The 13806-nt window shown below is 46.9% G+C and overlaps 1 protein-coding gene across 6 annotated transcripts in view; it reads right to left on the reverse strand.

The window, feature by feature from the left end:
• Window positions 1–551: 551 nt before the first annotated feature.
• LOC111079773 (inactive dipeptidyl peptidase 10) overlaps window positions 552–13806 on the reverse strand; it is an 85200-nt gene continuing 71945 nt past the window's right edge. For 3 of the 6 annotated variants that reach the window (XM_022375058.2, XM_022375061.2, XM_022375062.2), the window contains 5 exons: window positions 1823–2117; window positions 1623–1755; window positions 1371–1559; window positions 1184–1308; window positions 552–1126 (listed from right to left, as the gene is read on the reverse strand). In XM_022375058.2, coding sequence (XP_022230750.2) covers window positions 736–1126; window positions 1184–1308; window positions 1371–1559; window positions 1623–1755; window positions 1823–2117 — 1133 coding nt within the window. In that variant the 3' untranslated portion in view covers window positions 552–735. Of the gene's footprint in view, window positions 1127–1183; window positions 1309–1364; window positions 1560–1622; window positions 1756–1822; window positions 2118–13806 lie in introns of those variants that run through there. The other 3 variants (XM_022375060.2, XM_022375064.2, XM_041595937.1) reach the window with 3 other exon arrangements.

Here is a 13806-nt window from a genome sequence, read left to right on the forward strand (position 1 = left end):
CTAATTGGAGTCGGGCCGAGCGAAGAAAACTCTGGGATGCATGGCCGAGGGGGTGGTCGGTTGCTAGTATGCGAACTCTGGATACCTGCCGAACACCAGTTTAACTTAGGCTTTCCGGGCCAGCGTGCCTCGGACCAAATTTGTCAAATACTCAAAATTCAAAAACAACAACCGGAAAGGAGCTCGGTGCTCCTTCTAAAGTACCGGAGGGGAAAGCGAATCCTTCTACATCAACGCCTGGGAAATTAGGGCCTGTGAAGACGGGGAAGAAGACTAAGTCGGTCCACTGTCTTCAAGCAATAACCGATGCGAGTAGGGCTCCGATAAGCCAATCCGGCCCATCCACGTCGAGGGGCAACGGGGGCAAATCGGTTATCGGGGTGGCTGCCAAGCAAAGCGTAATCGCGGATGGTAAGCGCCCTGTGATCTCGGACCCTTCCCGCCTACTCATGGGACCAAAACATTTCAATCTAAAATATTAAAACAAATATGTACCGGAAAGGAGCTCCTTACTCCTGGAAAATAGCCGTAGATAAAACACCATCCCTCTATACAAAAATAAATATATATTTAAGGCCTGCTAACTGCCATTCATCATTTGGAACCAGGAGTTTGAAAATAAAATTTCTGGAGATGCTGTAACGCCGATTGACATCTATACCGATACAGGCTTAAAATCTCTACATATATGAGATTTAAATATATTCGATTCCTTAAATAAAATTTTCAAATTGCCTACACTTCGACAACAACAGGAAATGCAGCGTCCCGTAGCTCTTCTCTCCAGCTGGGTGGTAGCAGTAATTGAACCTGAGCTCGGCTTCCATGTGGCAAGGGGATTTCAAAAGATCGTTGGATTGGTAATGCGAGTTTTTGAAGTTTCTCTGTGTAAAAAGGCCGCGTGTCATATAAAATTTTGACTAAACTGTGAGTTTTGTGCATGTGAACTCCTGATACTGGTAGTCCAGGACCTTGGCATTCCAAAATGTAGAACTCAATTCCATAGCTTGTTGCCACGCCTAGTGACGGCGTAATAAAGGCGTCAAAATGTGAACAGTTTATATAGTAATACCGACTACTCCAGAGGGCCTCGCCTAAATCACAAGTAATACATTGTGGCTCGGTTCTGTTGATGAAAAATGTTGTAAAAGTAAAATAACGTTTTGATAAACAGCTTTCATACTTTCTTGTATCATCATGTATTGGATCTTTAACAGTATATAAATGTCTTTGACCCGGTTTCTTATCTTGAGTAGCCAAATAGTATACTATATGATTTATTGTATCCCAACACAGTATTTTTATTACCTGAAATAAAATGTATAAATAAATTAGGAAACTTTTGTGTGTACATGGCCTATATACTATACCTCATATCGACCATGAGAGATAACAGAAATTCTTTGTTGCGATATTGTTATATGTTTTATATGCGTAAAATGATCATGCCCAGACTCTTGTATACTCGCGAGTAATAAAAAGCTGTTGCCATCCGACGAAAAAATCGGGTGAGGAAATATATCTAACCATTCATCTTCGGGAGCACGTTCAGAGTGAATCTTAATATTTGCGTTATACATTACATGTTTTTTAAGATCTTAATTTATAAATAGGTTACTTACTTCTAAACAATTCCAATTTTGTAGTTTAGAACATGTTGTAATCACACTATAATTTTGAGACCGTCCCATGTAGACCACAGACACCTGGCGGTTGCTATCAGATACCCAACCTGCTGATGTTAGGTAATAGTCCCTTTTATTAGAAAAAATAGTGATATTTGTCAATGATAAAATAAAGATTACTTAATTTGCAAGCTTACTGTCCATTAAGAGATTGTGGTGGACTCAATTCAACTTGTTCTATGGAATCAAAATTGGTAATGTCCACCACCCATAACTGCACTTCTGGATTGACAGTGCCTGGCGTTGGATACCTAACATTTTTGGTTTCTGGAAAATAGCTTCCTGAAGAAAAACCGGATCCAGCAAACAAGGCTCCAGATGATAGCCAGGGATACGTCATCATTCCAACTTGTGTGTCATTAAATAAAGCAAACACGAAATGGGTTCCATCAGCGGACGACCAAATGGCTTCCGGAATCGTAAATATTTCTTCTATAATGAAAAATATTGAAATACAATAATTTTTTATTAATTTCAGTTACGTATAGTTGTTTTAATTCTAAATATATATTTGGGTATTATATATAGAAAGTAAAAAAAAAAGATAATCCAAAGTCTGATGTCTCAAAGGGAGGAGAAAATATTTTTGAATACGAGTTTCATAGAGCACATGTACATATATAGTAAAATATCCATCAGCACTTTGGTTCTTGGTTTATTCAGTATTTTTTCATTCACTTAGTTCTTTACGTTGTTACTCTGGCTTGTAGTTGTATGGTGCGCTGGTGGACTGCGTAGTGTGGTGTTTTGCGTTTGTGATTGCCTAGTGCAGTGTCTTGTGTTATTGGCTTCTTTTGTGTTCGGGCTGATGGACTGCCTAGAGCAGTGTCTTGTGTTTGGGCTGATGGACTGCCTGTGTCTTGTGTTCGGGCTGATGGACTGCCTCATCTTTCGGCCGATCTTGGCCCTATTATGCAGCTGACGATCGCACCTGAGACCCGGAAATAATTGCTTATTGCTAACTTATGATTATTCGGTAACAATAATTGTGGGGCGTGGTAAGTGGGTCGAAGCTTGGTGCTTTGTTGACAATTGTTAGTGGGTCAGTGGATTTGGGTAGGTGTGGGCTGCAGCTGGGGCTTGGGTTTAGAAATGAGGTTTTGCCAACTCTGCACCGCAGAAGGGGATAGCTGAGTGGTAGGTCGATGAGAAGTGGGTGACCGAGAATTTCGTGCTGTTTTCGCTGATTGCGAAATAATGCAGAATGGGTAGAGTTGTTGATCGAGAATTCTTAATTTTAGTAATTGCGTGCGTTGCTTAAGACTATTTTATTTTCCGGATGTGCTGACGCACCGCTATTTGTGGAGAACCGTGGTTCGTTGGCTCTGTGTGTCTGTATCAGTTTGATTATTGTTGCCGACCAGCGTGGATGCGCTGACACTTCGCCGTTTGTGACGAGCCATGCCTAACCATGCCCCCCCCCCCACCCACCTTTCTTCCGGGTGGGTGATGGAGAGGTTAGTAGCATCGCTTGGCGGGTGCTGAGGTTCGCCTTTTTCCGGGTTCTCCTGTCCTTTGGCTTGTGCCGAGTCTTTGGATTCGTCTGTGTTAATCTAGTCACTTTAGCGTGGCGTCGGTAACGTTATATTTTCTACTGCTGCTGTGATCGTGGCCTTTCTGCTGTTCTGGGTGCTTTGTAGTTGGTGTCTGCTTGGTGGGTCGATTATCCCATATGACGATGGTTTTCTCGGCGGTTTTCTTTGGTGGTTCTTTGTCCAGGCATTCTTGAATCGGCGGTGCTATGTCGGGTGGCCGAGGATCCGTTGGCAGCTCTGGATCGTCTTCGGTGGCTCCGGGGTCAAAGGTTTTATTCGACGATCGGGGTGGCGTTGGCCGTGGGTAGACTAGTTTTGTAGCTCTGGTGGAACACTTGGGTGGTATTGTCTCCAGACTGGTGCATGAACTGGCTGGTCTCGACGATGTATCTTTTGTTGGACCAATGGCTTGTTTGGGCGACGAAGATTTCGGACATGGCACTAGGCATGGCTCGGTGCATAGGGCTAGAAGTTATGTCGGTACGCGGAAGGTACTCCAATGTCTTTGCGAGGATCTGTGTAGCGTCGGCCGTGGGTCCGAAATGGCGGCGGTCAATATATGGTGGGGTTATCGTCCTGGTTTCCGGGCCCGCGTTGAGGGGCTCTGTGGATATCAGTTTGATGGGTACGATATTTTGATATGCCGGGTGTAGTACTCGTTTTATACTACAACCAGACTGGTACGTGAACAGGTGAGTCGCGATGACGCCTCTGGTATCGCAGCAACGACTTGTTTGGGCGACGAAGATCTCGGAAATGGCTCTAGGCATGGCTGGGTGCATGGCGCTAAGAATCATATCGGTACGCGGGAGTATCTTTCAGTGTGTTGGCGAGGATCGGGGTGGTGTCGGCCGTGGGTACGTCAGGGCGGCGGTCGGGCCCTGGTTTCCGGGCCCGCGTTGAGGGGCTCTGTGGATATCAGTTCAATTATGGGCCCCGACCAGCGTGGGGTTAGCGTGGCTATTTCCCGTGTTGCTGGGCTTTCGGATGGTGGCTGCCGTTGTCCTTGTTCGATGCTGGTGGTCGGCTTTAAGGGTGTCCGTGTGTTCATTTCTTCCGTTGCGGATTCTGTGCGTGCTTGCTCTGTTGCTTGTCTTGGACCTGGGCTTCCTGTTGCGAGCGCCGGGTTCAAGTGTGTTTGTCTCGTGTGTGAGATCCTCGTGGTTTGTTTGGGATGCGTGTTCCCTGTTGTGGGCCTAGGACGCGGTTGCTCCGTAGTGACCGTGGGACTCGTTTTCCCGATTGCTTGATTGCGGTTTGCTGGTGTTGACCTTGGATTCGTGTTCTCCGTAATGTGCCGTTGCTTCGTATTCGTTGCGATTGGTTTGGGTGTCAAGTGCTGCGTTGCGTTATTGGGTGCCGTGAGCGTTGTGGTAGGTCGTGGACGTGGGTTCGTTGCGATTTGTTGAAGTTTCTGGTATCGAGGTTCGGCGTCTTGTACGTGTATGGTTGTAAGCACGGGTTCAGTGGGCATGGGGTGACGGTCTCGTAGCTGTAGCAGCGTGGAGCGGAATTGGATCGTCGTTTCGGTGGCACCTAGGAAGTCAATGCCGACAATGACTTGTCCCAACATGTTTGGCAGCACCAGGAATGGGATTTGAACCCCTCGTTGATCCAGCTTGATGTGCGCCCGTAGAACTTGTGAGATCCCTCTGACCGAGCCATCGGCCAGGCGTATGCGGACGCATGCATCTTGCAGGTTGGTGTTGTTTTCTAGTTTTCGGGCGAGGTTTGCGCTGATGAAGCTTCTGGATGCCCTGGTGTCGATTGTGGCTTCCGTTGCATGTCCTCCTATGGTCACCATCGCCACTATCCAGCCGTTGCTTACGTGTAGAGAGTTATTTAGTCGCGGGTTGGAGGAGTCGTCGTTTCCGACTGATCCGGTGTCAGTTGGGGACGCATGTCGTTTCCCGACATGTTCTGGCGGCAGCAATTTACGGTCCGTGTGCCGCGTTTGCCACATTCCCAGCAGAATAGGATGGAGGGATTATGGCAGTCATATGCCGCATGCCCCGCTTCACCGCACCGGCGACAGGCTGCGCGTGGGTTGGTGATGGGGGTCGTGATCATGTGATGGGCTACGTCGGGATTCGCCGTACTGTTTGGATGAGCTGGTGGTCTCCCTGGTGTTTCTGTCGATTCCCAATGGGGACTCAGAAATGGCGTCTGGTGCGAGTCGCAATTCCTCTGCTCTGAAGCCGGCCTTGCGTATCTTGGAGTGTTCCGCGGGTTGCGAAAGTGGTCGGGATGGTCCGCTCTTGGATGCTCTCGAACTCGGTGGCCAACATTGAGAGCTGTGCTAAGCTTTGTAGTTCGTGTCGCCGCACGTACATCTGGTATGCTGGCAGGGCGTTGTCGTAGATCCTGTTCAGTTCCTTGGCTGCGTCGTACCTGGCGTGGTGCATGAGATACGTCTATATCTCGATGAGGTAATCCTTGAACAATTCTCCTACCGCTTGCTTGCGGGCCCGGATTCGGTCTTCCAATTGTTCAAAATACCGTGGCGGCAAGAAGAGAGTCAAGAATTCTTGGCGGAAATATGCCCATGAGCTGCCTTGTAGTTGGCTGGTGCGGTACCAGCGACTGGCCCGATCGGTGAGAAGCTCTGTTATGGCCCGAAGTAGCTGATTTGTGTCCACACCATATGAGAGCGCACGTTCTTCGAGTAGTTCCAGAAATGCAAGTGGGTCGTCCTGTCCGTCGAACCTGATTCCCCATTTCCGAATCTGTTCCGCGATGTGGGAGGCGTGGCTGTTGTGTCGTCCATCTATGGGAGGGTCCATGACTGGCACGATCCTCTGTGTGGGCGAGCGGCTGGTCTCCGTAACTGGAGGTCTGGGCAAATCAGCTGGCGTTACGATGCGTGGTGGGCCAGGTGTGCTGTATTCGGCCGCGGTGGGGACTTGTAACCCGGCTTTTGGGTAGGTTTTCCGCTGGTCAGATGTGCCAGGAGTGGTGGGCATGGGTGATCTGGAGCGTCCTGCTGGTTTGGCGTATTGCCGTTCGAGGTCTCCTAGTCGAACCCAGGCGTCCTGCGAGAGTGTCCCGGCGACTAATGCGGCGAATCTCTTTCGTCGTTCCTCGACTGTTCCTTCGTTGCCAAATCCGAATTCCTCTGCAAGGGCTTCCAGCTCGTCCCGCCGGAGTTTGTAAATCCAGCCGGTGGTGACCCCTGGATTGGTATGGTGTCCCTCAGGGTAAAATTCGTCGGGTTGACCGTCTCCGTGGGCTTCCATGGTGTGTTTCTGCGGTTAGTGGCACTGACTTACGTTTGGGTGGTGGCACTTCCGTACGGTAGCACTTTCGTTCGATACTCGTAGGATCGGCTCTGCGGTACTACTTGTTCGCGACCGGATTTAGCGTGGGCGGGGTTTTGTGCTTGACGGTTATTGATCCTTGCTAGCCTAGTCTCTTTCAGTGGCCGTGGGACTTTACTCCACAAAGCTCCGTATTAAGGTGTTAGTCGCCTTAAAGTCCCCAAAAGGTCCCTGCTCAGTCTGTCCAGGGTCCGCTTCAAGAAAATTTGTAGATTGCAGGTGACTTCAGGTGTCGGGCTGGCTTGAAATGCAGTAGGCAAGGGAGAAATTATGACGCGAGAGTTTGGGTTTCGGTTGTTCTTGGTTTGTTCAGTATTTTTTCATTCACTTAGTTCTTTACGTTGTTACTCTGGCTTGTAGTTGTATGGTGCGCTGGTGGACTGCGTAGTGTGGTGTTTTGCGTTTGTGACTGCCTAGTGCAGTGTCTTTTATTGTCTGGACCTTGATATGCAATGACTGCACCATCAAGTGGCCCATGCGACACCAAGCCGAAGCCTGTTACGCGCGGAACCCAGGCAGAAACGCAGCCCTCCTCCCGACCAACCGACCGAGGGGCGCTGCCGCATGACGCGCGACGCTTGTTACCGAACCGATCGCGAGCATGCAGGAAAGATAGGTGTTAGACTAAAATTCGAGGAATATTAGAGCTAAACACAACTCAAAGAGCTAAACATGCAAAGATAGCTAAGAAATAGTGCTAATTACGGGAAAGGTTAGTATTAGTGATTTAAGAAGAGGAAGGAAATTAGTAGTGGATATTATATGGTAGAGGGAATTGAAGTCCGAGCATAGGACCCTAAATGGTTCGTGCAAGGAATAATTCGATCTACAAAGCGGAAGGAACAAAGGACTAAAGTTTCTAGTAGATCTAATAGGAATCGAAAAGTTTATGCGGCTCAACAAAGTCAGGGCTATCTACGTCACCGTTGATCAGGTTGTGCATAAAAATCACACCAAGCATTTTTCTACGACTAACTAAGGTTGGAAGGTTTATTAAAAGCAACCTACAAGGGTAAGATGGCAGTCTGACACCTGCATCCCAGTTAAGGCCACGCACAGCAAAAAGTAAAGTTTTTCTGTTCTGATTCTATACGGTCCTGGTGTACTTTGTACTGGGGCCCCAAACACAAGAGCCGTACTCTAAAATCGGACGAAGAAGCGAGATATAGAGAGTCTTCCTTATATAGGGGTCGTCAAACTCCTTTGCCTGCCTCTTTATAAACCCAAGCACGCCCATATCCTTATTTACCATGGTAGAAATGTGTTCAGAAAACTTTAACTTTGGGTCTAATTTAACACCAAGATCATCAACCAAGGTAATTCTCTCTAGAGAACCACCGCAGAGGCTATAAGGAGCCAAAAGGGGGCTGGAGCGATGAAATGTCATTACTTTGCATTTCGAGGCATTTAGGTGTAACATATTTGCACAACACCATGATTGAAAGTTATTGAGATCGGATTGCAAGCGAGAGTGAAATGAAATGTCCTTATACTGGACTTATACTTGTGTTTTTGTCCTCTTTTGTGTTCGGGCTGATGGACTGCCTGTGTCTTGTGTTCGGGCTGATGGACTGCCTCATCTTTCGGCCAATCTTGGCCCTTTTATGCAGCTGGCGATCGCACCTGACACCCGGAAATAATTGCTTATTGCTAACTTATGATTATTGGGTAACAATAATTGTGGGGCGTGGTAAGTGGGTCGAAGCTTGGTGCTTTGTTGACAATTGTTAGTGGGTCAGTGGGTTTGGGTAGGTGTGGGCTGCAGCTGGGGCTTGGGTTTAGAAATGAGGTTTTGCCAACTCTGCACCGCAGAAGGGGATAGCTGAGTGGTAGGTCGATGAGAAGTGGGTGACCGAGAATTTCGTGCTGTTTTCGCTGATTGCGAAATAATGCAGAATGGGTAGAGTTGTTGATCGAGAATTCTTAATTTTAGTAATTGCGTGCGTTGCTTAAGACTATTTTATTTTCCGGATGTGCTGACGCACCGCTATTTGTGGAGAACCGTGGTTCGTTGGCTCTGTGTGTCTGAATCAGTTTGATTATTGTTGCCGACCAGCGTGGATGCGCTGACACTCCGCCGTTTGTGACGAGCCATGCCTAGAACCATGGTTCTTTACAACACATTATGCATATGCCCAGCACTCAGGTTTAAGGGTGTACTCGTGTACTATGTACTCGTATCTATAAGAACTATGATTGTAAGAACCTATCTCAGGCTGGGATATGAACCAAAATTACTTTTTCTTAAAGATTTCGGGGTTTTATATGTTTTAACGAATCATGGTTTTTATACCCGTACTCAAAAAAGAGTTAAGGGGTATATTAGATTTGTGGTAAAAGTGGATGTGTGTAACGCAGAGAAGGAAACGTTTCCGACCCCATAAAGTATATATATTCTTGATCAGCATCAATAGCCGAGTCGATATAGCCATGTCTGTCTGTCCGTCTGTCCGTCTGTCTGTCTGTCTGTCTGTCTGTCCGTCTTGTTGAGCGCCTAGATCTCAGAGACTATAAGAGATAGGGCAACCAAATTTGGTTTCCACACTCATGTGGTATCACACTGCTACAAGTGTATTTCAAAATTTCGCCCCGCCCCCTTCCGCCCACACAAAGGACGAAAATCTGTGGCAAGCACATTTTTAAAGATACGATAAAACTAAAAACGCAGTATCTTAGAGAATGCCCATATCTACCAGATTGCCGAATCTGAATTAGATCGGATCATAATTATAGCCAGAATGAAGAAATTAATTTTCAGTTGTTTCCCCTTCCCCCTCCAGCCGACGACCATGCAACTCAGTTTCCTTCTCGCTCGCACACTCTGTCGCGTTCAGTGCGCGAGCAACCCCTAGCGGAGGAGATGTAGAATCTAAATGGTAAATGTTTAATCTACATGTTAGATGTAGAATATACATAATATATGTAGATGTAGATAACAGATGTAGCAAAAAAATGTAAAATGTAAAATTTTTTTTTTTAATTTTAAATTCTAAAAAATCATATGCTCAAAAATGTATATACTGACTGAGTACGGGTATAAGTAGAGTCGCGTCCCCAGAAGCGACTCGCACGTTCCTTCTCGTTTTTTTTTAAATCTGGTATTTTTTTAATGTTTTTTTTTCAGAGATAGTGCTTCTATTTTTTACATAACTTAAGTATCTTATATCTGGTTGCAGCACTGAAAAGCTGACAAATGCAGCTCTAAATCCGACCCAGACAGCTGCAGCTTATCGCCTGGAAGATATTACGGTTATCTTTGGTTACACAGCCAAAAAGTGGACAAATTTATAGCATTAGGGCACGGGCAATTCGGCCGCCTGCCCTTTGATTCAGTCTGGACCTAGCAACCACTGCACATCGTCTTGGAATCGAGCTATTCAATCCGACACCGTCTTGTACCGACACCCGAGTCTACAATCTGACCCCGTCTTGAATCCAGCTAACTCTCCAACCGACTCGTCATCAACCTAACTCGAACCTTTCGGTATCCCTTTGACTCTGTATCGCCTTCTATACTGTTTACACCAATAAACCATATTTAATCTGAATAACCATCGTCTCGTTAATAAACATATCGCAAACCTTCGATATTGAAGAAGCTCAGTAGCTCAACAGCTTTCATATCTTCCAGGCGTTAAGCTGCAGCTTCCGATGAACATATTGGGCTTAGAAGTGGCTCAGGGGGCGCCTAGCTGAGGCCACCGGACGGGTCGCAGGTTGCGGATAGCACACGGCCTACTCTGGTGGGTTGGTAAGCTGTGAATAAGCGTGCATCCCATTCGACCGGTGCCGAGAGTCAGCCTGTCTTGGGGCCCGGTATAAAAACTAACCCAGTCGCGAACGGAGAGCTCAGGGACTTGGCAGTCCCCAGTTCTAATTATGCCTTACCTGGGCAACGTGGATTTCTGCCCAGGCTGACTGTTCCCCTTCTCTGCAAAAATTATGAATAAAAAGCAACAAACAACAAAAAAAAAAAACAATAAAAACAAAAAAAATAAATGAGTCTGGCACTCCCCAAATGCCAACAGGGAGCAATCCCAAACAGGGGAAGGCAGGAAAATCCTGCTCGGTGGAAGGTACCGGTACGAACTCGGTGGGCACTTTAAAAACCAAAACCGAAACCTTGGAGAGGTAGCTAAGCAATACTGCGGCTGCCCGACCTTCTGGTAAAGTGGAGGGAGACGATTTCCGTCGCCCAAGCCAAATACACATATGCCGAAAAGAGGAGTGCAGGCCACATACTCCGTCGGCAGAATGCGAGTACTGAGACCAGCCCGTCGGCCGACTGGCTAAAGAAGGTGGAGTGGGCCACGGCGGTGCTCCCAGACTTTAGCATGAAGCCACCAAGGGAGGTTTCTCAGCCTAAAAGCTGCTGGAGAAGGACCCTGAGCCACCCCCCGTCTGTAAGGACATGGGAACCTGAGACCATCCAGGGCAACACCAAGATGTAGCCTGCGAAGACGAGCGCTCCTTACAGCTGTATAAAGCAGCGGTAGCGCAAGTCGGAGAGGTCTACCCAGGGGCGAAGCTCGTCGCGGTAGACTGGCGCGAAGTGACCAGTAGACAGAGGGCCAGAATTTGGGTGCCCGGCTCAATGAAGAAGCCGGAGCGCATCCTCAAGATGTTGCTGCTGCTCTCATGCTCCGCTTGGTTTCAAGCGGTGCCGACGTAGTCCTAATCCAGGAGCCTTGGGTGCTAGGAGGCAAGGTCTGTGGATTAGCGACGAAGGACTACAAGAGTACCGTAGCCCAAACAGAAGGTAAAACTCGTACCTGCATAATTGCAAAATGACACCTAAATATCTTTCTGCTCCACAATTTTAGCAACGGCGACAACACGGCGGCTAGCCTAGAGATACAGGGGACACACCCAAGGATGGTGTCGTCCTAGATGGCCCACGAGGAAATCGATCCTCCAAGTGACCTCGTTCGCAATATAGCCAGCGACAGCGAGAGGTCGAATACAGGCCTCATAATGGGCTGCAATGCCAACGCTCACCACACTCAATGGGGGAGCTCGGACACAATTGTAAGGGGTGAATCACTTTTCAGCTTCATCCTTAACTCGAATTTGGTTATTTGTAATCGGGGAAGCGATCCCACCTTCATTATAAATAACCGGCAGGAGGTTATCGACCTCACTTTAGTGTCTCACAAACTGTCAGACAGAATTAAGAGTTGGAAAGTCCTAGTGGACCACTCCTTCTCTGATCATAGGTATATCGAGACAGTCCTTTCTCTCGAAAACCCTAAACCCATTATTTACATAAACCACAGGAAAGCCAACTGGGATATATATATCACAAAAATGTAGGAACTACTCCCCCCCTTAGCACCAAAAAGCCCGCACACTCAAGATGATTTTAATCGTCTAGTGGACAATTGCACGAAAGCATGCGATAAGGCCTTCACGGCAGCATGCCCCTCAACCAAACCAAGGGGGAAAAAGAAACCCCCCTGGTGGTCAAAATAAATAGATATCCTACGTAAAAGCTGCAGGACTCTTTTCAATAGAGCCAAAAGCCAAAACGAGGAGGAACAATGGGCACACTACAAGAGTAGGCTAGCCCTATATAAGAGGGAAACTAGGAGAGCAAAAAGAGGCTCTTGGCAAAAATTCTGCTCTGACATTGAGGAGACGTCGGAAGCCACAAGGCTCCATAAGATCCTCTCAAAAACAACCCCCTCGGTGGGGTACCTCAAAAGAATGGATGATACGTGGACTAACTCTAGTGGTGGTGGCATACGCGGACGATGTTGCCATCATCTTCTAGGGAAAATTCCCTCAAACACTTTGCGATCTAATGACTGCAAAGCTCACGCGATTGTCTGAATTGACAAAGTCACGAGGACTGGGAGTCAATCGATCGAAAACGGAACTTGTATTGTTCACCACCAAATACAAAAGTTCCTCCTCTTAACCCCCCAGGCTCTCCTTCAGCGACAATGCCAGATACTTAGGGTTGGTAATTGACAAGAAGCTGTGCTGGAACCTGAATATCAAAGACAGAGTGAAGAAGGCCACGATAGCCCTCTACACTTGCAAAAAGGCCATTGGCTTGAAATGGGGCATGAACCCAAGCATAGTCAAATGGATATACCTAGCAATAGTTAGGCCAATACTACTCTACGGAGTCGCAGTGTGGTGGCCTGCACTATCAAAAAAGACCATCACTAAACAACTGGACAAGGTACAACGAACTGCCGCCCTATGCATCAGCCCTACGCACCACACCAAATGAGCCTAGACCTTGCAGGCAGGGAGCAGGCAGAAATGGCTTGAGGGAGCCAGGTGGTCCAGACGGAGCCATACAAATATTCACAGATGGCTCGAAACTGGACAATAAGATCGGAGGGAAAATCTACTCCGAACAGCTAAACATAAGACACTCTTTCAGGCTCCCAGATTACTGCAGTGTCTTCCAAGCGGAAGTCATATCGATCAATGAACTGGTACTACAATCCCCCTTCTCCAAGATAAGGAGGACATTTATATGCCAATGGCCACTTGTAAGCACATTATAAAAGAGCACTTCAAGCTACTAACAGACAATAGGTGGCAAACTGTACCGCAATGTCGCATAACTCGGCAAACATGTCCTAGTATCACAAAAAAAAAGCCTAGTAGAGATGAGGACGAGGAAGAAACGGTGGAACACCTATTCTGCTCCTGTCCGGCTCTCAGTAGAAGGAGGCTACAATACCTGGGACTGCCTTTCATGAACGACTTATCAGACATGTCTACTATGAGTCCAAGAAGGATCGCAAACTTCATAAGTGCATCCGAATGGGACAACTGCTGACATAGTGTCTCACAAGGGAAGAGGACATGATCCACGCGGTATCACAACGGGCCGTAACCGGCCCAAGAGTGTCGGGTTCCTGGCGATCCCAACAACCGCCTCAACCTGACCTAACCTAACCTAAGCTGCAGCTACAAAGTGTCTGGGTCGGATTTATAGCTGAATTTGTCAGATTTTAGTACTGCAAAGTTATATATAACCAGATATAAGATACTTAAGTTATGTGAAAAATAGAAGCACTACCTCTGAAAAAAAACATGAAAATTTACCAGATTTTAAAAATTCTTAAAAAAAAAATTAAACCATAATAAAAACAAAGTACTAAAAAAATTTGTAAATCCCGAAATCGATCAGAAAAAGTCATTTTGGTCAACAGCGGAAAGAAAAAGTTCAATTTTGTCTTATTTGGCACAGTGTTTTCAGTTATTTTGAGTGCATTAGTATTCTTTGTAGCTTGTGGGCTCAAT

This window comes from Drosophila obscura, unplaced genomic scaffold (assembly GCF_018151105.1).
Source record: "Drosophila obscura isolate BZ-5 IFL unplaced genomic scaffold, ASM1815110v1 contig_138, whole genome shotgun sequence".
Taxonomy (NCBI): domain Eukaryota; kingdom Metazoa; phylum Arthropoda; class Insecta; order Diptera; family Drosophilidae; genus Drosophila; species Drosophila obscura.